The sequence below is a fragment of the Pan troglodytes genome, chromosome 5 (genome assembly GCF_028858775.2).
Source record: "Pan troglodytes isolate AG18354 chromosome 5, NHGRI_mPanTro3-v2.0_pri, whole genome shotgun sequence".
In the NCBI taxonomy this organism is placed as follows: domain Eukaryota; kingdom Metazoa; phylum Chordata; class Mammalia; order Primates; family Hominidae; genus Pan; species Pan troglodytes.
In genome coordinates this window covers 145,856,566-145,879,448 of record NC_072403.2, presented here as the reverse complement: position 1 = coordinate 145,879,448, position 22,883 = coordinate 145,856,566, and the positions used below count along the sequence as shown (strand labels likewise).

Sequence of the window (22,883 nt, the reverse complement as noted above, 5' to 3'; positions counted from 1 at the left end):
TTAGAGTAAATAAAAAAATTTCAATTTAAAGTCATATTTTAAAACATTATTATTATTATTAATATTATTGTTTGAGACAGAATTTCACTCTTGTCACCCAGGCTGGAGTGCAATGATGCAACCTCCACCTCCACCTCCACCTCCCGGGTTCAAGCAATTCTTGTGCCTCAGTCTCCCAAGTAGCTAGGATTACAGGCATGAGCCACCATGCCCGGCCTAAGGTCATAGTTTTTTTGAGAGATGTATGATGGGATGATCAATAAAAGACTTTCCAGCTTAAAATTGCAGTACAGTAGAGTAAAATACTAAGTTCAAGTGAAAAAGAAACAATGTAAACTTTCTATTAAATACCTTGTTCTTATACTATTTATTTATTTACTTTCTAAGAGACAGGGTCTTGCTCTGTTGCCTAGGCTGGAGTGTAATGGTGTGATTGATCATAGCTCACTGCATCTTCAAACTTCTGGGTTCAAGCCATCGTCCTGCCTATGCCTCCTGAGTAGCTAGGACTACAGGCATGCACCACCATTCCCGGCTATATTTTTTAAAATTTTTTGTAGAGACAGAGTCTAGTTATGTTGCCCAGGCTTTTCCCAAACTTCTGGCCTCAAGGGATCCTCCTTCCTCAGCCTCCCAAAGCAATGGAATTGTAGGAGTGGGCCACTGCACTGGCCTGTTCCTAAATTTTTTAAATGGATGACAATGGCTATCAAATAGGTATGGTATTTGAGTTCCACAGGAAACATTTAAAAGAGTAATATAACTATTCTACTTTAAATGTTAGAATTTAAATACAATATAAATTGCATCCTTTGCTATTATTTAAATTTATGGTGAAAAAATGTTAGCTGTTGGCTTATAAATTAAAGAAAATAGTTATTAAAATTCCAGGCCACACAAGCAAGAGAGTTTGAAGACTACTGCCATAGTTCTCTCTTATCCCCAATTGGTGCCTGCTCACAAAAGAGTTCCATTTTTAACTCCAGCATTCATTATTGAGGCTTATTCCATTTAGTCCAATTTCCCTTAGTATATTTTTTTGAAAAATCATTTCAGTTGGTTTTGACTAGAAATCTTTAGGATAGAAAGATTAGAGAACATTGAGCCTTTATTTAATTGCGTTTTTTAGTTTGTAATTTAAGTAATCCAAGATAATATTCTTGAAAAAGTATTTCTTTTACAAAAGGCCATGAGTGGATATGACTCAGGGAGACTGAGAATACAAAAAAGAACAAGAAATTAAAGCAACCACATCACTGCCAATGTTGGGGATGCTATGCTACAGTGGGGTTTATTTATTTATTATTTATTTATTTTGGGGGAGACAGCCTAGCTCTGTCTCCCAGGCTGGAGTGCCGTGGTGTGATCTCGGCTCACTGCAACTTCCACCTCCTGGGCTCAAGCAATTCTCCTGCCTTAGCTTCCCAGGTAGCTGGGACTACAGGCTTGTCTACCACGCTTGTCTAATTTTTTGTATTTTTAGTAGAGATGAGGTTTCACAATGCTGGCCAGGCTGGTCTCAAACTCCTGAGCTTAGGTGATCTGCCCACCTCGGGCTCCCAAAGTGCTGGAATTACAGGAATAAGCCACTGCCCCTGGCCTATTTTTATTTTATTTATTTATTTTTTTGAGACAGGGTCTCACTCTGACACTTGGGCTGTAGTGCAGTGGCGTGATCATAGCTCACTGCAGCCTCGATCTCCTGTTAATAACTTAATTCAGAAAAACTCTTGGAAGCTCTTAGAGTAAATAAAAAGAAATTTCAATTTAAGATCATATTTTTAATTTGATTTTAAAATTCAAAGATCACTCACTGCAGCCTCAATCTTCCTGCCTCAGCCTCCTGGGTAGCTGAGACTACAGGCACACATCACCACACCTGGCTAATTTTTGTATTTTTTTATAGAGACGAGGTTTCACCACATTGTCCAGGCTGGTCTCAAACTCCTGGGCTCAAGCAATCCACCTGCCTCGACCTCCCAAAGTGCTAGGATTACAGGAGTGAACCATCACACCTGGTCGTATACTTATTTTTAAAGAACCCAATTTTTCCACTTAGGCAACTTATGAGGCCAGAATTTAAACATCTGGTTGGAAGGGATGGGCACAGTCCCTCTCAAATTCACATTTGAATTACTCCTTTACAGTCAGAGAGGTAGGTGTGCCGCTTACAAAGGCAATAAAAACCAAGGATTTTTCACTCCTACAAAGTATAGGGCATGGCTCCTTTGCAAATCAAGTCGTTGAAAACTCTGCAGTCTGAGTGTAGAGCTTCCTCCAAATTGTTAGGAGTTCTCTGGCAAGACTTTCAAGACCTCTGTGAGCCTTTCAAACCCTGCGCTAGCATGCCAGGTGGTTTAGGAAGGACTCAAGCCAAACAGAAAGTGTGCCTGGAGAGCTGTAGAATTTAAATCTGAAGGCATAGAAGGTTAAATGACAGTTTCTGTGGGAAAAACTGGGGCAGGAACCTGAAATAGGTAGGAGGGGGAAACACACAAGTGTCAGGGCTGACATTTCCATTGAATACCCCTATGAATCCAAGTCCATGTCCTCAACCGGAGACAGAGAGACTTCAACGAACTTGCCCTTCATGATCTTTTTATGACACTCTGTGTAGCCATAAGCACGCTGTCTGTGGATTTCATCTGGATCAGGCAAGTTCTGATAGGCAGCCTTGATGATTTAATACCATGTGAAATATGAGTTTCATATCTGTAAACAATCACCACATCTCCGCCCCCCCACAAGTCCAAAACTTCCTCCATTATTGCAACATAGACAAGACCTTCAAGATTCGTGCAGACCCTGACATTTGTAAGAGTACGAATTGCTGAGGCGGTCCTCAAACGATGGGATTGAAAGTGGAGTAATAGGAGTCAAGGAGAATAATTTTAGTGCCTGCTGAACTCCAGTGGCTGCGCTCACTGTAGAAGAGTTCACTGTGTCTCTGTTACGAGTGCTCTGTGGATTCCTGATGCGCAAATAGGACAATGTGCATCCCCTTTTGGCCTGTCATCGGGGTAGGGAATAAAGAAGATTCCCAGAGAGAGCCACTACTTTTTTGCTGTGGTAGTGAAAGGGAGCCCTCCCCTGTGGCAATAATTTAATTTTCCTTGGGGAGAAATTGGGCCATCTCATTGGGAAAAGGAATTAGTGGTTTTAAGAAAACTCCCACCTGTTATTATAAACATAAACACATCAAATCCCCATGTAATGATTCATACCTCTTATGAATGAATAAGAGTTTCAGTCCTTACTTATGAACTGAAACTGAGTTTCTCCACTGCTTCTGCTTTAGGTATTGAAAGCATCTTTCCAGAGAACATCAAGGTTGGTGAGATTCTGGCACTGTCTTGCTTCTAGGTCAGCCATGGAAAGACTCTGACCCTTTCAGTGAGTCTATCTTGCTGCACATGATACTTTCAGATTTGTATTTCCCTCTCTCTGGAGCTGAAAACCTGTGATTTTACAATCTGGAATCATTGTTTAAATAATATTCTCTCTTTATTGGGGTGAGGGACAAGGTCTCACTCTGTTGCTCAGGCTAGAGTGCAGTGGTATGATCATAGCTCAGGGCAGCCTTGATCTCCTGGGCTCATGTGATCCTCCTGCCTCAGCCTCCCAAGTAGTTGGGACTACGGGCATGTGCCACCACACCTGGCTTATTTTATTTTATTTTATTTTATTTTATTTATTATTTTAAGTAGAGACAAGGTTTCGCTATGTTGCGCAGGCTGGTGTGTAACTACTGAGCTCAAGCAATCCTCTCACCTCAGCCTCCCAAAGTGCTGGGATTACAGGCTCAATATTCTTATTTTTAACTTGACAGGCTCCACATTGGGAGGTTGAGCCATCCTTGTCAAATTGTCAAAACATTTGTCAATTTTTGTGACATCCAGTTTGTCAATATTAGATAAACCAAGCCATCAATTCTTTAATTCCTTCATTCAATCAAAAAAGAAGTAGACTCTTTCAGCAACAATACAGTTATTTTTGGAAGCATCAGGTGTAGGGCTTGCTTGACAAGTTTCCTTTCGAACAGAGACTGAGGGAAGCCTCTTTTTCAATATTCAACTCACTGCTCACTGACTGGTGAAACTACTGGAGGACTTGGCTTAGCTGCTATATTGAATGAATATCTAGGACAGGCTTGCAATGTGGATCTCGAGTTTTTCTAGACAAGCCCCTGGCAGTTCAGACTGAGCACATACAACTGGTGTTTTGTGCAACTGTCCCATCTTCTTGTTGGCGAGGTCCACTTTCTATCACAGTAGGATCAACTCATTTTCATTTGAGGCCAAGGTGGTTCTGATGAGCCCAGCAATGATTCTCCCCAAACCTTACTAAATAATCAAGGCCGCCATGATGAAAGATGGGGAGGGGAAGAAGGAGGTTTGAAAGGTGATGAGGTGAAGATGGAAGCTGGAACAAGAAACTCTGAGCTATCTCCTCTACTAAAAGAAAATGAGAGTGCCCTTTACCCCACTTCCTCCTCATGGCTATTAAAGCAAATGGTTGTAGGGACCCTCAGCTTCACCTGGCCAGCATCGAATACCCATGCCAGGAAAGGGTATAGGGAGGTTGGTCCGTGGCATATATTATTTAGCTTCAAAATCGGATTTATATAATTTTATCTTGCATTTGTCCAAGGACAGGTCTTCATTACAAAGGCTTCACCAGAATTATGCAGATATCAGTCTACTCAGAGCTGGATCTTCAGTCTTGCAAAGCTCAAGACAGGGTTACCTGAGCACTAGACTGGTCTCATTAAAAGTAAAGCGATTCCACCAACGATATAATCTGCAAGAATATAGTGAAGGTCTTTTAGCATGGAGAGGGGCAGGGGAAGACAGGTGAGGTGAGAGTGTGGCAGACATGCGGTTTCCTAGTTTTGAATTCCCCATTAATAAGAACAACAATAATAATTACACTACTTTTTATTATAATTATCTTCCATGCATGAAAGGTAACCCTGTATAGATTCACTTGGAGAATATAAGAAAAAAATAGATTTTTTCCAGTCTTCTGCAATCCAATTTAGTTTTTTCTTCTTTTAAAGCAGCAAATTTACACCCAGCAGATGTTTTTTCTACAGGGCATAATCTTGTCAGGAGAGGCAAATTTTAAGTTAGAGGCATGGCTGACTGCTGGATTCTGGCATAGGCAGCCCAGGTGGTTGCTGGCCAGAGCGGCCTCTCCCTGGCTTCTAGTTTCTTCTTCCCATCCCCTCTTCTGGGATAAAATTATGTAATTGCTTGATAAATCAGAGCTGGTCTTCTGAAACACAGTGAATCAGCCAACAGTGAGCCTGAGCTGGGGCGGGGCCAAAGGCCTTCTTTCCACTGAATCAAAGATGCTTACACTTGACATGTATTTATTAATTAATAAATATTTATTGAGTCACTATCGAGAAAGCACAATGATAAAAAAGCATGAATTCCAGAGACTACTAGGGATAATGCCACGTTTGTCACTTACGTGCTCTGTGACCTTGGCAAGTTAACTCTTCCAAGCCTCAGTTTCCTCTTTGATAAAAGAGGTATCGTAATAGTTCCCACCTTGTAGGGGTTTGTGAGGATCAAATGAGATGAGGTTGTAAAAATGTTTGTAAAAGCCCACAGTAAGAACTCCTGGCTGTTTTTTATTAGGCAAACTGGGTTTGATAGGCTGTGAGCAGAAGACAAGTTAATTTGCTCCTTTACTGCCCCATCTGATCCCATCAGGCAAGCCCCATAATGTTCCCTGTCACTCTCAGATAATAAAAAGTCCTCTGATGAGTTTTGGTGCCAATAAGACTCTCCTTCTAGAAATTCAAATGTTTAGTCTGGTACAATAATCAAATCTTGGAGCTCTATTTAATTTAGAACTTCTCTCCATCCAGCTTGCTTCAGGCCAGGATGCCCAAGTCGGAGAAGGGAGAGTAGCCGGCTTCCTCATGCCCACCTGGCTCCATTTCCTACCCACTCATTAGCTGTGATTTCTGACTCCTCCAAGGTCAGGGGGAGAGAGCTGAGGAAACAGCCCAGTCCTACAGCAGGTACACCTGGGCTCTGGCACTGAGGCTTCTGTGCTTGGCAGATGTCCAGAGCTGGCTCTCTTGTTGCTGCCAGGCATGTGGCCCCCACCTCTGCCCCTGCGGTTTGCATTTCTTGGGCCTGTGTCAGATACCAGCACCTCATGCCCCTCACCCTATGCGTGGGGACCATGGCCCAGCTCTCCTAATGTTTCTGTGAATCCTTTCTTCCTTGGCTGGAGGTGAGGAGGCAGCACGTCCCTTTACTGTCCTGTTCTGCTGAGGTAGGAAATGGCCCTGCTTCCCAACCACAAATCCCGGCAGGACGAGGGCAGGGAGAGATCAGGGTGCTGGCACTCAGATTCAATGGGTTTTTGCTAAATGTGCTGTCCGCCACCCACTCTTCCCTTTCTTCTAGTGCCCTGGCTAGTGCTCAGCGAGATCTTTCCTGGTGGGATCAGAGGACGAGCCATGGCTTTAACTTCTAGCATGAACTGGGGCATCAATCTCCTCATCTCGCTGACATTTTTGACTGTAACCGGTAAGAAGTCTTTGTTTTCCTCTAATGTCTTTGGTCCTCGTAGGACAAATGTTAGGGAATCACACCCACCTAAAGACCATTTTTTTGTGGAAATTTTCAAACACACTTAGAAGGAGAACAGCCATGACCCTGAAGTGACCGTGACCCAATTTACACAGTTTTGAATGTAAATCTATTTATAACCCCACCTGCTCTTCCCCTATCCAATTATTTTGAGTCACATCCCATATGCAATGTTGTTTTTTCTGTAAAATTTCAGCATAGACCTTTAAAAGACATTCAAAAATATATAACTACAATGTCATTATCACACTTAAAGATATAATCATCCCTTAGTATCAAACACCTAGTCTGTGTTCACGTTCTAATTGTCTTATAATTGTTTTTTATACATGATTTGAATCATGACCCAAATACATAACTTACAAGTCACTGAAATATGTCATAATTTGTAGGTTTTGTCTCCATCTCCTCCATCTCCTCATCCCCACTATACCTTATATTTTTAAGAAATTAAAAATCTATTAAAAAACAAATGATTTATTTCATAGAATTTTCCAGTCTGAATTTTGTTGATTATAGTCATGTCACGTGCTCCTCTCTGTTTCTCTGTTTTTTTTTTTTTTGTTTTTTTTTTCTGTTTTTTTCCGACAGTCTCTCTCTGTTGCCCAGGCTGGAGTGCAGTGGCATGAGGCATGATCTCGGCTCACTGTAACCTCCGGCCCCTGGGTTGAAATGATTCTCTTGCCTCAGCCTCTGGAGCAGCTGGGATTACAGGCACACAGCATCACACCCAGCTAATTTTTGTATTTTTAGTAGAGACAGGGATTCCACCATGTTGGCCAGACTGGTCTTAAACTCCTGACCCCAAGTGATCCACACACCTCAGCTTCCCAAAGTGCTGGGATTACAGGCATGAGCCACCACGCCTAGCCCTCCTCTCTGTCTTTTATGTTTCTTGTAAATTGCTATTAGATTTAGATAGAGGCTTGAGGAGAAAGAGAAACCAATCCACAATAACAAAAGTCATGTTTAGGTGTCAGGCAGAATTGCTTGTAATAATAACAAACTTTTATTTTCAAAAGGGATCTCATCAAATTTAAGGATAGAGAGCAGCAGAAGGGAGATTCTTTTTTTTTTTTTTTTTTTTAAGACAGAGTCTCACTCTCTTGCCCAGGCTGGAGTGCAGTGGTGTGATCTCGGCTCACCACAACCTCCATCTCCCAGGTTCAAGTGATTCTCTTACCTCAGCCTCCCAAGTAGCTGGGACTACAGGTGCGCACCACCAAGCCTGGCTAATTTTTTTGTATTTTTAGTAGAGATGGGGTTTCACTTTGTTGACTCAGGCTGGTCTCGAACTCCTGACCTCGTGATCCACCTGCTTCAGCCTCCCGAAGTGCTGGGATTACAGGCGTAAGCCACTGTGCCTGGCAGGGAGATTCTATAATAAGGTCAGGCTCATTGTTACTTCCACTGAAGCCTGAAATTCAACTGCATTGTATAGAAAATTTGAGGATCCCTATGTCGGAAATAAGGCAAGGCATAAAAAAATGTTACAAGCAAAACAAAAAATGGCTGTTTGTGTGTTCCATTCAGCAGCCCTATCTAAAGGAACCACAAATTAGATTTATATATTATAATAAAATAACCCAATATTAGGGATCAAATCAGAAACAGAAGCATTCACCTTGTTTTCCTAGCTCCAACTTGTAAACATGAAGAAAGTAAGAAGGGAAACCCTTTGGGGATTACAAAGAATGATAGAGCTAAAATAAATAAATAAAGCCTAAATTTATTAAAAAAAAAAAAAGATAGAGGCTTGAGGAGATTTACATGTCATTTGTTGGTGAACTCTGTGGCAGCTGCTGCCGTGTGAACTGCCAACAGGAGGCACATGAGGTCTGGTTGTCTCGCTGTTTGTCATTGTCGGCCTCCTTTGATGATCATTTCCCAGACCTACTCATTATATCATTCCTTCTCCATTTTTATCTGAAATACCTCTCTAAAGAGAAATTTCTTCTCATTAGCTATTTGGCTATCCTGAAGTGTGGATCATATAAGAAAGGTAAAATACGTGCTTGAAACTTTCTCTTTATTTTCTAGTTTTCAAAATAATGTGGCAGTTCCCCAGTATCCACGAAAACTGACCAATGAGTCGGTTTCTCTTTATTTCATATATAGATGAGGAACATGCAGCATGACTACAATCAAGAAAATCCAGACTGTGGGAAATTCTATGAAACAAATAACCTAATTTCTTCATTTCATATATATTGTCTTTCTAGATACAATTTTCAAAAATGGATGTTTGCTGAAAAACATGCATATATATAAACACATATATACACATATACACACACATAGATACATATATATTTAGTATATCCACTTTTGGAAATTAACCTTTGGGGTTACTATTTAAGCGTGGTTTGGGTTTTTATATAAAATTTTCAAATGTTCCTATCCTACCTTTTGTGAAATAGCTCAAGATTAAAGGAAACAAAGAAACTGGTCCTACTCAGATCACACACATAAACACATGCCCTCCACCTTCACATGTGCACACACGTACTCAACACACACACACCCTCCATCTGCTATTTGATGTGGAGAAAGAGAAATATAAAAGAAAAAATGGAATTGATGAGGGATGGAAAAGATGACACACATCTCTGGGAGGGCTACAGCTAATACACTGGAGGAGCTAGTGAAGCTTTAGAAGTTCTGTATGGGCTTTTAGAACAAATGTTAGGAAAACAGATCCACTTAAAAACAAAAAGCCTAGAATGATCTAAAACCTTTAGATGACATTTAATTGGAATGCTTGACATTTCCTACTTATTTTCAAAAATAAATTTTCCAAGTGTGGGATACAGGGATCTAAAAGATGTGAGGTTCTACTTGGCAGCAAGCCCTTAAATACCAACATTTTTTATGCAATTTCAGCTGTATCAATACAAGCAGACTGTTCCAGATAGACAAATGTACTCTGCAGTGATCGTGACACAATTGTAGTATTGCATTCAGCTCTGAGTAAAATATCTCGAGAGGGCCATTTAAAAATTGCAGTGTGTTCACTGAAGGAGGGCAACCTGAATGGCGAGGGCAGTAACCTATGCTGTGGGAAGAATGGTTGAAGAGTTCAGGATGTTTGACTTGGACAAGGGGATTCTCAGAGAAGGGCTGAGGTGCATTCAAATATTTGAATGGCTGTCATGGAGAAGGGGTGGGGAGAGCTGATTCAATGTGTGTCCTTCCACAGGACAAAGCACAGCCTCTGAAAGGCAGATTTGGGATCTAAGCAAGGAATAACTTTTTAGCAGATGCAACTATTTCACAGGGCAGTAAGAGGCTTCGTGAAATGGTGAGCTTCCTGTTACTCAAAGTGCTCAAACAAAACTGGGGACAATTTGATGAGACAGCCTTTAGGGTTTTGACAATTTCTATATTCTGGTTTTAAGCTTCAGAGAAGGAAGGAGACCCAATTCTACAAGGACTTTATTAAGCAATCAGTTGGGCAATACCCTGTGCCAGCTAGAAAAGCAGAGAGAGACAGGAGTTTAATTAAAATTGCCAAAAGAACTGCAGTGCGGTTCCTCCTTCCTGCTTCTCCCAACCTCAGCACAACTCACTGACAAGTAGTTACTATGCTTCGATTCTTTCATGCTGCATTTACAAACAGTGCCTCAGTACACAAGTGCTCAGTCAGTTTTCCTGCCTGACCAACTGTGGTTTGTGGCTGCAGCTGTTAAAGGCTATTTGTAAAATCTTGTTGTTCGTAGTTGACTACTCCTTGCCACACTAGACATTCTGCTGCTGAGTCAGGGGCCGCCACAATGCAAATGGCAGACTCAAGTGCATTGTGGGGGCCACTGCTCACCACTGAATGTGCCTTGACTTGGTCCGTGACTACAAAGGGACTGTATCTTTGGCTGGAAGTGGTCAGAGGAAAAACTAGGTTTGCAGATGAGAGTCATCAGAATCTTGAGGATCCTGCTTCTTGTGATGCATCTTGGCAAGTTGATGGCTTTTACTGGATCCATGATCACTTTTTTCTCTGAACCCAGGAAGAAACATTACAAATACACTGCAAGCTATTAAAAATGATGAAATATTGCCAGCATGAAATGATTTATTCACATCAGAGCAAAGAAGGGTGAGCTCATTCCAAGAAAAATCCATCTGTACAAATGTCATTAAAAATGTCCACCATTGGGAATGATAGCAAGAGGGGGAAAAAATTGTCCACCGAACAGAAACTAAACTGCTACCATGGCGATTCCCAAGAGGGGAACTGTGGAGGGGGAGAAGAGAGATTTTACCTTCTACGTCATATGTTTCCATGTTATTTGAGGTTCCTTTTTTGCATGTGCTTTTTTATATTAATAAAGACACTTTGCCATTTTGAAACAGAAAGACATGCTCACCAAGAAGATGACATTGGGTGTAAATTGTGATAGTTACAAGACTGCTATTTACTTCAACAGAGAAAACTAAGGTAGTCTGTAAAAGTAACACCTTCAGAGCTGGCTACATTTTAAATTTGCGATTTCTATTTTCCTGGATACTGCTGGCATGTTTGAAAATACATATGGTGTTATGTATGCCCTAAGTGGCTGTTCACAAATGGGATCAAAGCTACACAAAACACATTTCTAATCAATTTCTTTTGTCCTTTATAGATCTTATTGGCCTGCCATGGGTGTGCTTTATATATACGATCATGAGTCTAGCATCCCTGCTTTTTGTTGTTATGTTTATACCTGAGACAAAGGGGTGCTCTTTGGAACAAATATCAATGGAGCTAGCAAAAGTGTAAGTATTACATGCATTGGTTTCTGAACAATACTCTTTGGTCAAAAGTGCAGCTTTTATATACAGCAAAGGAATAATATCTGAAATTATTAGATATTATTAGATTAGGACATTCCCTTTAGCGTAACACTATGTCTCAGTGCATAATTCCAATTTCCCTGCTTTGTCTTTAATTTGGGTGATTCAGCTAAGGAAGAATAACCATTTCTTCCCAATGAATGAAGCTTTTTTTTTTTTTCAAACTACAAAGTGAATGTATTTGATTGGCAAGTGCGAATTTTCACTTATCAATGAAATATTGTACTGAATTTGAATAAAACCTTTACAATTGGAATGTTTTTTAACATGTTAGCCTTTTATAATTATCATCAAACTGTAATGCTATTATTCATTACTATGACCAACCAATATGTACGTACAAGGTTACAAGTTTTTTCCTTTTATACGAAACAAAAACAAAAATACATCATTGTAATTAAAAAGCATTAAACCATATTTTCCTTTTTCGTAATGTAATAATTTTTACTAGAACAAAGTTTAATATTTTCACTGTCTGCATTTCTTTTCTGAAAAAGAAACTGTTATTATTGTTGTTTTACTTGATTTTTTCCTGAAACTAATTTTGTTGTACAGAGGATGTGAATCTTCTGTGCTACTGATTAAAACTATCTCATTTAAAAAACAGTTTATTTCCGTAGGTTTTTGGGGAACAGGTGATATTTGGTTACAGAGTAAGTTCTTTAGTGGCGATCGTGAGATTTTGGTGCACCCATCACCGGAGCAGTATACATTGAACTCAATTTGTAGTCTTTTATCCCTCACCACCCCCCAATGCTTCCCCCACCCAGTCCCCAACCAACGGGTGAACATTTTAAAGCTCTACTCAGTAACCATCTCAGAACTTCTTCCGCCTCTCTAGCTCCCCCCAACAGGTTTTCTTTGTTTGGGGTTTGGGGTGGGTCCTGGAAATGTAGATATACCATGTTCACACCGGGCTAGGAACTTGGGTCTCAGCCTTTCCATCTCTATCAGACTTATAGCTCCTTCTCTGTGCCCTAAACACTTGCTAAGGCTAAGATTAGCAGAAAAACTCTCAGGCTTAACCATCTACCGTTGTTCTAAATATTGCACATTTAAGGTAATTTTAAGAAAGATAAGTTTCTTGTATGAATAGGCTTTTAGAAAACTGGTTTAAAAAATTTCACCAGGAGAGATTGTTTAAACAATTTAACTTAGAAGTGAAACATTTAATTTAGAAGTGAGTGGCAGAAAATTCCCTTTCCTTTCTTAGTAGCTCTAATTGCCAAAACCATGTCCTGGGGGAAGAGGTGAGACATAGGGGCTAAGAATGAAGCAGAACTTGTTACTCTTCCTAGGATTACATCATTCCATTTAGAAATGCAGGGATACTTATTGTTGGGTTTTAATATAATGGGAGGAAACTACATTTTCACAATTTGTGATTTTCTTTTAAAAATACTTTGAAAACAGTAGAGAAAAATGTATGATTACAGATATTGTGGGCATAGCGATTCTTCAGCTTTTACTTGAAGGAAGAATAAACCTGATAGGTGAATTGTTAGTAGGTATATGTGTGCATGTGTATTTATATTGAACTAACCATTAATCCTGGCTTATTGGGGGTATAGTAAGTAGGATTGTGGAAAATTTTCACTTTGTGCTTTATACACTTTTAGATGGTCTAAATTTTAAAATATTTTACTTTAGAAAAAGCAGAAAAAAATTCTCCCAGTTTAAGCTTAAGGTAAATATCAAATTATAAGGCTAATTTTTTTTGATACAGATGAGGCCCTGTTTTCAAAAAAATAAAATGAAAATGATTCATTTACAATGGGAAATAAAATTGTGAGGAAGGCTGGCTATATCCTTGGACTAACTAACGCATTGCCTGGCTCTATCCAAGTGGAGGTTAAAATGATTGGATTTCTCGGTGAGCATTAGACTCTGAATAAGGCTATCAATTACAAACACGATTTAAATAATCAATGGCCTCAGACTTTGATAAGCCAATGTATCCACCTGTAAACTGGCAACATTCCTCATGGATTCAGGTTTTTCCATAACTGAGATGCCAGGACACCGATGACTTCCAAATCTATTGGTACTCCTCCATTTCTCATCCTTCCTTATGCCTGTTTCACATCAATTATCCATTGCTGCATAACAAAGCATCCCAAATGTTGCAGCTGAAAACAACTATTTCCCATGATTCTTTGGTTTGGCTGGGTGGTGCCTCTGCTTGTTTTGCCTGGGCTCACTCACATGTCTCCCTGGGCAGGAGGGCCCACAATCACATGGGACTTGATCACATAGGTGGCAGTAGGTGCTGGCTGTCAATGGGGAGCTTCAGTCCTCCCCAGTGGCTTCTCATCCTTGAGGAGGCAAAGTGGCTTCCTCACATGTCAAACTCAGGGCAACTTTCCAAGGTAGTGAAGGCAGAAAGAAGCTGCAAGTCTCTCTGAGGTTTACATCAGGAAGACACACATCACTTTGACCACTTTCTATTGTCAGCACAAGTCCTGAGGCCAGCCCAGATACAACAGGTGAAGAAAGAGACCTAACCTCTTGATGAGATGAAGGGCAAAGAATTTCTGATCACATTTAATCTATCACACCTACTCTTTCTTGAAGTTCTTTTAGCTCATGTGAAACAATCTTCTTTCCTGGAGGGCCTCCTAGCTCACGGCTCTAATCTCCTGATTTCTCCTTCTGTTCCTACATTTTAACTAACTTTGAAGATTCAGCTCTACATCCTTATGCTTTCAGACCCAACTCAAGTACTCATCCTCGAAGCCCTGAGTAGCTCTAGCCCTGGAGAGTAATCCTTTGTCCTAGATTTTCAATATCTTCTAGCCCTCTTTACTTCTATACTGCGTTGGCTAGAACTCTTGTGGTTTCATCTTGTTAATTAATAAAGTTTTAGTTTCCAGGAATGCTCTGTCCATTATCTTTCTTATGTAACTCCTACAATGCCTACCTAGCTTAATATTGATTTCTGGTAGATGATTAAAAAGTATCCACTGTTCAATTTTATAACTTGTTTTGTTGGCTTCATGGTAAATCCACTTTGTGTATATGCACCTTTGAACTACTCATCTACTAACTCAGGGAGCAAAATTCCTTTAAACATTTTGTGGCTGGGTGTAGTGGCTCACCTCTGTAATCCCAGCACTCTGGGAGGACAGGGCAGGCAGAACGCTTGAAACCAGGAGTTTGAGACCAGCCTGAAAACATGGCGAAACCCCATCTCTACCAAAAACACAAAATATTAGCTGGGCATGGTGGCTTGCGCCTGTAGTCCCAGCCACTCAGGAAGCTGAGGTAGGAGGATCATCTGAGCCTGGGAAGTCGAGGCTGCAGTGAGCTGTGATTGCACCACTGCATTCAGCCTGGGTGACAGAGTGAGACCCTGTCTCAAAAGCACACACACACAGAAAGTAAAATTTTGTGAATTATTGTGAACAAAAATAACTGAAAAATTGAGGCAGGGAGAAAGTAGCAATTAATTAATTGAATGAAACTATATAGGCCTCCCTTACTATCACAACCCGTTGTACTCTCTTAAAAAAGTCAAACTTGAAAGCAGAATGTTCTGTATAAGATTAAGGACTTTCAAATCCTTTTTTTCATATAGGGTTGTCAGATTGTATCAAATTGCAAACCAAATGAAAATTCAATGACAGAACTTAAGAAAATCTAATCTTTCTTTCTAGTAGGCTTCCAGAATAAGATATTCCTTAAGAACATATGATGTGGGTATCTAAAACCCAACAGAACTTATTAATTCAGAATTTGGGGTGGGGAAAGAATCTGTCTAAATTATTAAAATTCTGACTTAGGAAATGTTTTTGAAAGAATCACATTTCTGTTACTTTTGAGTCATGCAGTTACTCAAACTTAAATCCAGACCCTCTCCAAGAAAGTTATAAATTGCAAATTAGGAGAGGACCAAAAGCCAAAGGTACTGTTGACCTCTAAACAGACTATAGGAGAACTGCAAGGTTTGTAATGAAGAACAAAAATAAAGGCAATTATGAAAGATGAGATGGCAAAACAATTTTACATTTTAAAGTCATTACAGCAGTAGTAATCCCTACTAGCTATAAACCATGAGGAAGCCCAGTACTGAGGACAAAAAGGAAAAGGTGCTTTTAGAATTTTTTTTTCAACATTTATTTTAGAATCAGAGGCTACATGTGCAGGTTTGTTACAAAGGTTTACTGCATGATGCTGAGGTTTGGAGTATGAATGACTCTGTCACCCAGGTAGTGAACATAGTACCCAACAGGTAGTTTTCTAGCCCTTGCCCACCTCCATCTCTCTCCTCTCCAGTCGTCTCAGTGTCTATTTTTGCCTCTTTATGTCCATGAGTACCCAATGTTTAGCTCCCACTTATAAGTGAGAACAAACAGTACTTGCTTTTCTGTTTCTACATTAGTTCACTTAAGAAAATGGCCTCCAGCTCCATCTGTATTGCTACAAATGATTTCGTTCTTTTTGACGGCTGTGTAGTATTCCACGGTGTATATATACCACATTTTCTTTATCCAATCCACTGCTCATGGACACCTGGGTTGATTCCACATGTTTGCTATTATGAATAGTGATGCAATGAACGTATGGGTTCATGTGTCCTTTTGGTAAAATGATTCATTTTCCTTTGGGTATATACTCAGTAATAAGATTGCTGTGTCACATAGTAGGTTAACTTTTTTTTGAGATGGAGTCTCGCTCTGTTGCCCCTAGGCTGGAGTGCAGTGACATGAGCTCAGCTCACTGTAAGCTCCGCCTCCCAGGTTAACACCATTCTCCTGCCTCAGCCTCCCAAGTAGCTGGGATTCCAGGCGCCTGCTGCCACGCCCGGCTTTTTTTTTTTTTTTTTTTTTTTTTTTGTATTTTTAGTAGAGACGGGGTTTCACCGTGTTAGCCAGGATTGTCTCGATCTCCTGACCTCGTGATCTGCCCGCCTTTGCCTCCTGGTTAACTTCTATTCATGCAATACTAGTGAGCCAGAGGCTTTTCTGAGCTGAACCAACAGGTTGGCAAAAGCTTTTAAAATGACAATGTGAGCAGCCTGGCTTATGTAAATTGACCAAAGTATCTAAAGGGTATACGTTAAACAAGGTTTCCAACAGAGAAATGTCAGAGACAAAAAAATACAGTAAGTTATCAAATTAGTTAAGGAAATGCGAGGTGGTAGAAAGCCCATGGAACCTGCTTGTGCACAGAAGCTGAGGTGAACTTGAAGAATGAGGAAGGACACTGCTGAGTTAAGAGAGCCTTCATGAATTTACAAGTTAATAAAACAATGAATCAACTTTTGTCACCAAGGTAACAGTCCTGATGTAGAAATCCCAATGTCTATTTCTAAGAAAGGAAACTACAATATCAAGTTAACTTCAAACATGATACTACGCATTGCTTAGCATTTTCCTCTACATTTGGAGCTGGGTTCTACCCCTATTTCTAAAAAGCTGAAAAAACAAATATTCTTCCAAGGATGTTAAGTTTCTTATAAAATAAACAGTGACTCAGCTGAGAGGTCAGAAAAGATTTCTGCAATAATGTAATTTGAAAATATTTTATTTTGAACTTCTGCCTTGCAAGCTACAAACTCAAAATGGGATGTAATGTTTGCCATATTTGCTGTTTCAGCTGTGATTTACTTTTCCCCCCAGCTTAAGTGGGCACAAATGGAGAAAGCAAACAAGTTAATGTTTTGTAAATATTTCAGTTCTGAGGCAAACTTACTTTTCACTTTTAGCAGTTAATTTGATGTGGCCATTTCTTCATTCATCCATCCATCCAATTCATTTATTCAACAAATATTTATCGAGCATCTACTATGTGCCAGGCACTGATCTAGGTTCTACAATAACATTATCAGCGAGTACAATCACCATGAGATTTCCAGTATACTGATTAGACAGTAAGTGACTAAAGGACTACTTTCAACTGGGCGGATCTGAGAAGGCTATTCTGAGAGGTAACATTTAAGATAAAACCTGGGTAATAAAGAGCCAACCTTGGAAGATAGAGGAGTAAATCCAGGCAGAAAAAACAGATAGTGCAAAGGCTAAGTCAGAAACACACTTGACTTGTTCCAGAAATGGAAAGAAGGCTGTAATCTTTGACAATGAGTTAGGAAGTAGGTAGAGACTAGTGTGCAGGGCTTTGCAGGCTGAGTGAAGAGTTTGGTTTCATTCTAATTGCAGTGGAAGCTACTGAAGGATTTTAAGCAGGGCAGTGACATGATCTGATTTACACTTTAAAGTGTGCCATAGTAAGTGTCTGCAGCCATCCAGCTGAAGGAGGCTGGGAAAGCATGCGATTCTAGTGCTGGGTCTCTTTTTCCATCATGACCACGGACCTTAAGTGGCCTTCAATCACATGTGGCAATCACACATATCCCTAGTCAATTAACTTTGCTTCTCTCCTAGACACATGTTCCAGATCACTTTCTCTCCGGAAACCTCCTCATTTCCTCATTTCTCACTGATGGCCTTGCTTCTGACTTCACTGAGAAAATGGACATAATCAGGGGGAAACTTCCACCCCTTCCACATACACAACCATTCCTCCAGGGCCTATGTAGGAATGCAGTCCTTCCTATGAGAGCCCCCTTCACACCCTCTCTCCTCTCTCCCTTCTCCGGCACATTCTCCAGCAATTCTCCCAGCTCACTGCTGCATCATCTGCATCTTTACCTACTCCTCATCAGCACAGAAACCTGCTGTGATTCTTTCTCCATCTTTTTAAAAACAAAACAAAACAAAACAAAAGGTCTTTTTGTGCCACTTTTCTCTCCAGCTTTTGCCCTATTTCTTGGGTACTATTTATAGCCAAGTTTTTCTAAAGCGTTGTCTATATTCGCTGTCATCACTTGTGCTTCTGCTCTTCCCATTCTCACGAAGCTGCTCCAGTGAGACCGTTATGGCCACTCCGCTCCTGAAATTGCTTTTTAACATCCCAATTACCTCCATGTTGGTTAACTCTGTGGTCAATTCTCACTCCTCATCTTAGATTATCCCCAGCATTTGACTGGAGATAGTGCGTTTGGCTGGGGATAGTCCTTCCTGAAATGCTTGCCTCACATCCTTCTGCGACCCGTCCCCTGGTTATCTCTTACCTATGGGTCTCTATTCCTCTGCTTCCTCTCTTAAAGTTGGTGTGCCCTGGGGCTTAGTCCCCTGACCACTTCTCTATCACCCTCACCAGCCAGTTGATCTCAGTCAATGTTAGTTTCTTTTTTGTTTGTTTGAGATGGAGTCTCGCTCTGTCACCCAGGTTGGAGTGCCATCTCGGCTCAATGCAAGCTCTGCCTCCCAGGTTCACGCCATTCTCCTGCCTCAGCCTCCCGAGTAGCTGGGACTACAGGTGCCCGCCACCACGCCTGGCTAATTTTTTTGTATTTTTAGTAGAGACGGGGTTTCACCATGTTAGCCAGGATGGTCTCGATCTCCTGACCTCGTGATCCACCCACCTAGGCCTCCTGAAGTGCTGGGATTACAGGCGTGAGCCACCGCGTCCAGCCAGTTTTATAGTTTTTATCTCATTGATATGCCAGGGTCTGAAATTTATGTCTCTAGCTATCTCTCTAGAATTCAAGGCTTGTTTATTCAACTGCTTACTCTACATGTCTTTCCAAATGTCTAACAGATACCTAATACCTCACATGCCCTAAATTGAACCTGTGATGTTCTCAAACCTATTCTACTCACTGCCTTACCCACCTCAGTTGATGTCAATGTTATCCTACTACTTTGGCCACAAACTTTGGAGTCTTTCCTCTTTCTCACATACTCCACATTCAGTCTATCAGGAAGTTGTGTTGGCTCTTACTTCAAAATATATCCAGAGCCTGAACACCTTCACGGCTGCCCTGGTCTGAGTCACCATGATCTCCATCCTGAATTACTGCAATACCCACTTACTGGTCCCCATTTCTGCCTTTGTCCCCTCCCATCAGTTCTCTACACAGTGGCCAGAATGACCCCTTAAAATGCAATCAAGGTATTCTTTTGCTCCAATCCTCCAGTGGCTCTCCAGCAAGAGCAGAAGCCTTCCAATGCCCTTCCAGCCCTGCACAGCCTGCTAATCTCCCCTTCTTCTCTCACAGCCACACAGGCCAGAGGCTGCATCCCAGACACATCAGGCATGCTCAAGGCTCCAGATCGTGGCACTTGTTTTCTCTGCCTCGAATTCTCTTATCCTAGATATCCACCTGTCTTGCTGCTTCACCTCCATCAGACTTTTCCTGTCCCTCTATTTCAAATCCCAATTGTGTAGCCAACTCTGCACCCACTTTCCAATCCTTCAGTTTTAACCAAAGCAGAAACACTACATTTTACTTGGTCTACTGTCTATCTCTTCCTGCTATATTTAAATTCCATGAAGCCAGGGAATTTTGTTCACTGTTGTTTCCCAACACTTGGAACAATTCCTTGGCATATAATCGAAGCTCGGCATTGAATAGATGAAAAAACATGAATGAAACGGATACAAGAATAAGGTAATGAAGTAGTCAGGATGACACTGCAAGTTTTAGCTGAGAAACTGGGCAGATGGTGAGATGCGGAAGCCTGAGAGAGGACTAGGTTTCAGGGCTCAGGACAGAATAGAGCTCGGATTTGGAGATATTGTGAGATGTCCATTAGACATCAAATAGACACATTAGTAGTAGGCAGTTGGATACGTAAGTCTGAAATTTGGAGACTCTAGGGGTTAGAGTCAAATGTGGGTGGCCATCAGCTTATAAGTGGTATTTAAGTCCTGAAGCCAGATAAGCTTATCTGGTCAGAGAACAGAGAGAGAAGGGACTAGGCCCAGTTTTGTGCCAAACTTAGAGACCGAGCAAAGAAGAGAGTGTTAAAAGGGACTGAAAAGAAGCCAACAGTGAGGCTGGAGGAAAGCCAGAAGTGTTGTAGGAAGGTGGGACTGGAGAGGCCAAGCACAAAGACAGATGTAACCACAGGCTCAGTGGAATGAGAGGACAGAAGCTGACTGATGTGGTTGGAGGACAAAATGGAAGTGAAGTGAAGAAGCAACAGTCCACTCCTTGCATCAATTTTGCTGTGAAGGGGAACAGAAAAGCAGGATGGTCACGCCCTAGACTCATTTCCAATCACTGCTTCATTCACAAGCATTCCACTCACCCTCTAACCACTCATCTCTCCAGCTCACTTCCTCAAGTACTGGCACTTCAACAAGTCTTCAGCCCCATGACGACCTGGAGGCCCATGCTCTCCCTTCCTTCCTTACCCTGCTTCCTACTTTCCATGGCCCACCAAGGCCACTTCTTTGCATTTCCCCTTCTCCCTTTACTCTCTTCTCTCTCCCTCCATCACTCAGGCAAACCTTAACTCTGACCAAGTCAACTCTTAGTTTATTTTAACCCTGCATTCAAGGAGCTAAACCTGGCTGAATCAAACACACAACTATGCTGATCAGCCTTGTTTTAACCTTATGAACATAAATCTCAAGTAGATCTTGAGGAATACCCTGCAATATACCACATTTCCCTGGTGAGTTGACGTTCCTACTTTCGAAGATGATTACTTCACACCAATACTTTTCCCAAGCCTCCAGGACCCCCTCCCACTTCTTCACTCTAATTATTTTGCTTTTTAGTTCACTGAGAAAATAAATTGAGACCACCTTGTCCTCCTGCCACAAGATCTTCTAACCTACCTACATCTATGCCCACACACACTGCCTTGTTGCAAAGGCCAGTGCTTCCATTTGTACACTGACTGCATCAATTTCCCCCTCCTATGGGATTATCATCACGCACACACACACAAAGCTGCAGTATTTCCCATCCTGAAAAAATACCTTCCTCAGATTTCTCTCCAGATACCAACCGTTTCCCTGCCCCAGCTTCTCAGGTCTCTGGGATTCTCTGCAGGAGTTCCCTCCCTAACTTCATTCCATTTTCTGATCATCGTCACTGCTTTAGAGAGATGCCACCTGTATAATACAGTCTGTCCTCTCCCACCCAACTAAACCCTTTTTTCTCCTTCCCCGTTTATTTCTCATTTGCACTTTTACTACTTCAAGTTATAAGCTCGTCTCCCCTCTAAAATCTAAGTAAGCTCCTTGAAAACAGAAGTCTTTATCTACTCAACCCATACTACCTACATATTGTGGCCACTCAAATCATCGGTTAAATTACAGAAAAAGGTATTTGAAAAGGGAGGTTCAAAGGCAGCTCTTCATTTTTAGTAAAGGTAAAATACAATAGCATCTTTTTATGCTGATGGGAAGAATCCTGTAGAAAAATTTGTTAATGCAGGAGTAAGGGATAACGTAGAAGATAGAAGAGATATAAATATAGGCACATTGCTGGAGTTTGAGAAATGGAAAAAAATAAGGTCTGGGATGAAACCTCCACTGGTTCTCTGTATGTAATACTATCCTTGGAATCCTTCCCCACAGAGCTGACTGCTGGGATTGTATTCTGAGAAGACACCGTTACCCCTTGCATGAGATTGACCAAAGTCTGTGGCATACTGAATTTCATGATGCAGCAGGATTCCTAATAAAAATGTGTATTTATTTTTGCATAGCTAAAACATTAAAGCCCCAGGGTGGTTTAAAAAATAATAGCCTACACATTTTTTTCATGTAAACTAAGAATGACATTTTCATTAGTGCCTCTTTCTCTTTCAGGAACTATGTGAAAAACAACATTTGTTTTATGAGTCATCACCAAGAAGAATTAGTGCCAAAACAGCCTCAAAAAAGAAAACCCCAGGAGCAGCTCTTGGAGTGTAACAAGCTGTGTGGTAGGGGCCAATCCAGGCAGCTTTCTCCAGAGACCTAATGGCCTCAACACCTTCTGAACGTGGATAGTGCCAGAACACTTAGGAGGGTGTCTTTGGACCAATGCATAGTTGCGACTCCTGTGCTCTCTTTTCAGTGTCATGGAACTGGTTTTGAAGAGACACTCTGAAATGATAAAGACAGCCTTTAATCCCCCTCCTCCCCAGAAGGAACCTCAAAAGGTAGATGAGGTACAAGGTCCTAAGTGATCTCTTTTTCTGAGCAGGATATCAGGTTAAAAAAAAAAAAGTTACTGGCTGGTTTAATACTTTCTACCTTCTTCACAGAGCAGCCTTTGAATAGACTATGTCCTAGTGAAGACATCAACCTCTGCCTTAAGCTATGTATCTATGGAGGCCAGTCGCAGCTTTATTATGCAGACACACAAGTGGTCTGGACATGAGCGTACAGTTTCTGCCTACCAAGACACTACTTGCACTGGATCTTACGCAAAAAAGAACCAGAACACACAGTGTGGACAACTGCCCATATATTCTATCTAGATTAGGAGAGGGTCCTGGCTAGGATTTTAGTGTAATTCCTAGTTACATTCAACAAGTATAAAGATTATAGAGCTTATTTTATGAACTATAAACTATAATTTAATGCAAAATATCCTTTTATGAATTTCATGTTAATATTGTGAAATATTAAAATAATTCCGCAATA

At 40.9% G+C, this 22,883-nt stretch overlaps 1 protein-coding gene across 1 annotated transcript in view; it reads left to right on the top strand.

The window, feature by feature from the left end:
• Positions 1 to 22,883, top strand: part of SLC2A12 (solute carrier family 2 member 12) — a 62,126-nt gene extending 39,243 nt beyond the window's left edge. The window contains exons 3-5 of the mRNA XM_527510.9: positions 6,432 to 6,554; positions 11,237 to 11,369; positions 22,062 to 22,883. Of these exons, the coding sequence (XP_527510.2) occupies positions 6,432 to 6,554; positions 11,237 to 11,369; positions 22,062 to 22,215 (410 nt within the window). The 3' untranslated portion in view covers positions 22,216 to 22,883. The remainder of the gene's footprint in view (positions 1 to 6,431; positions 6,555 to 11,236; positions 11,370 to 22,061) is intronic.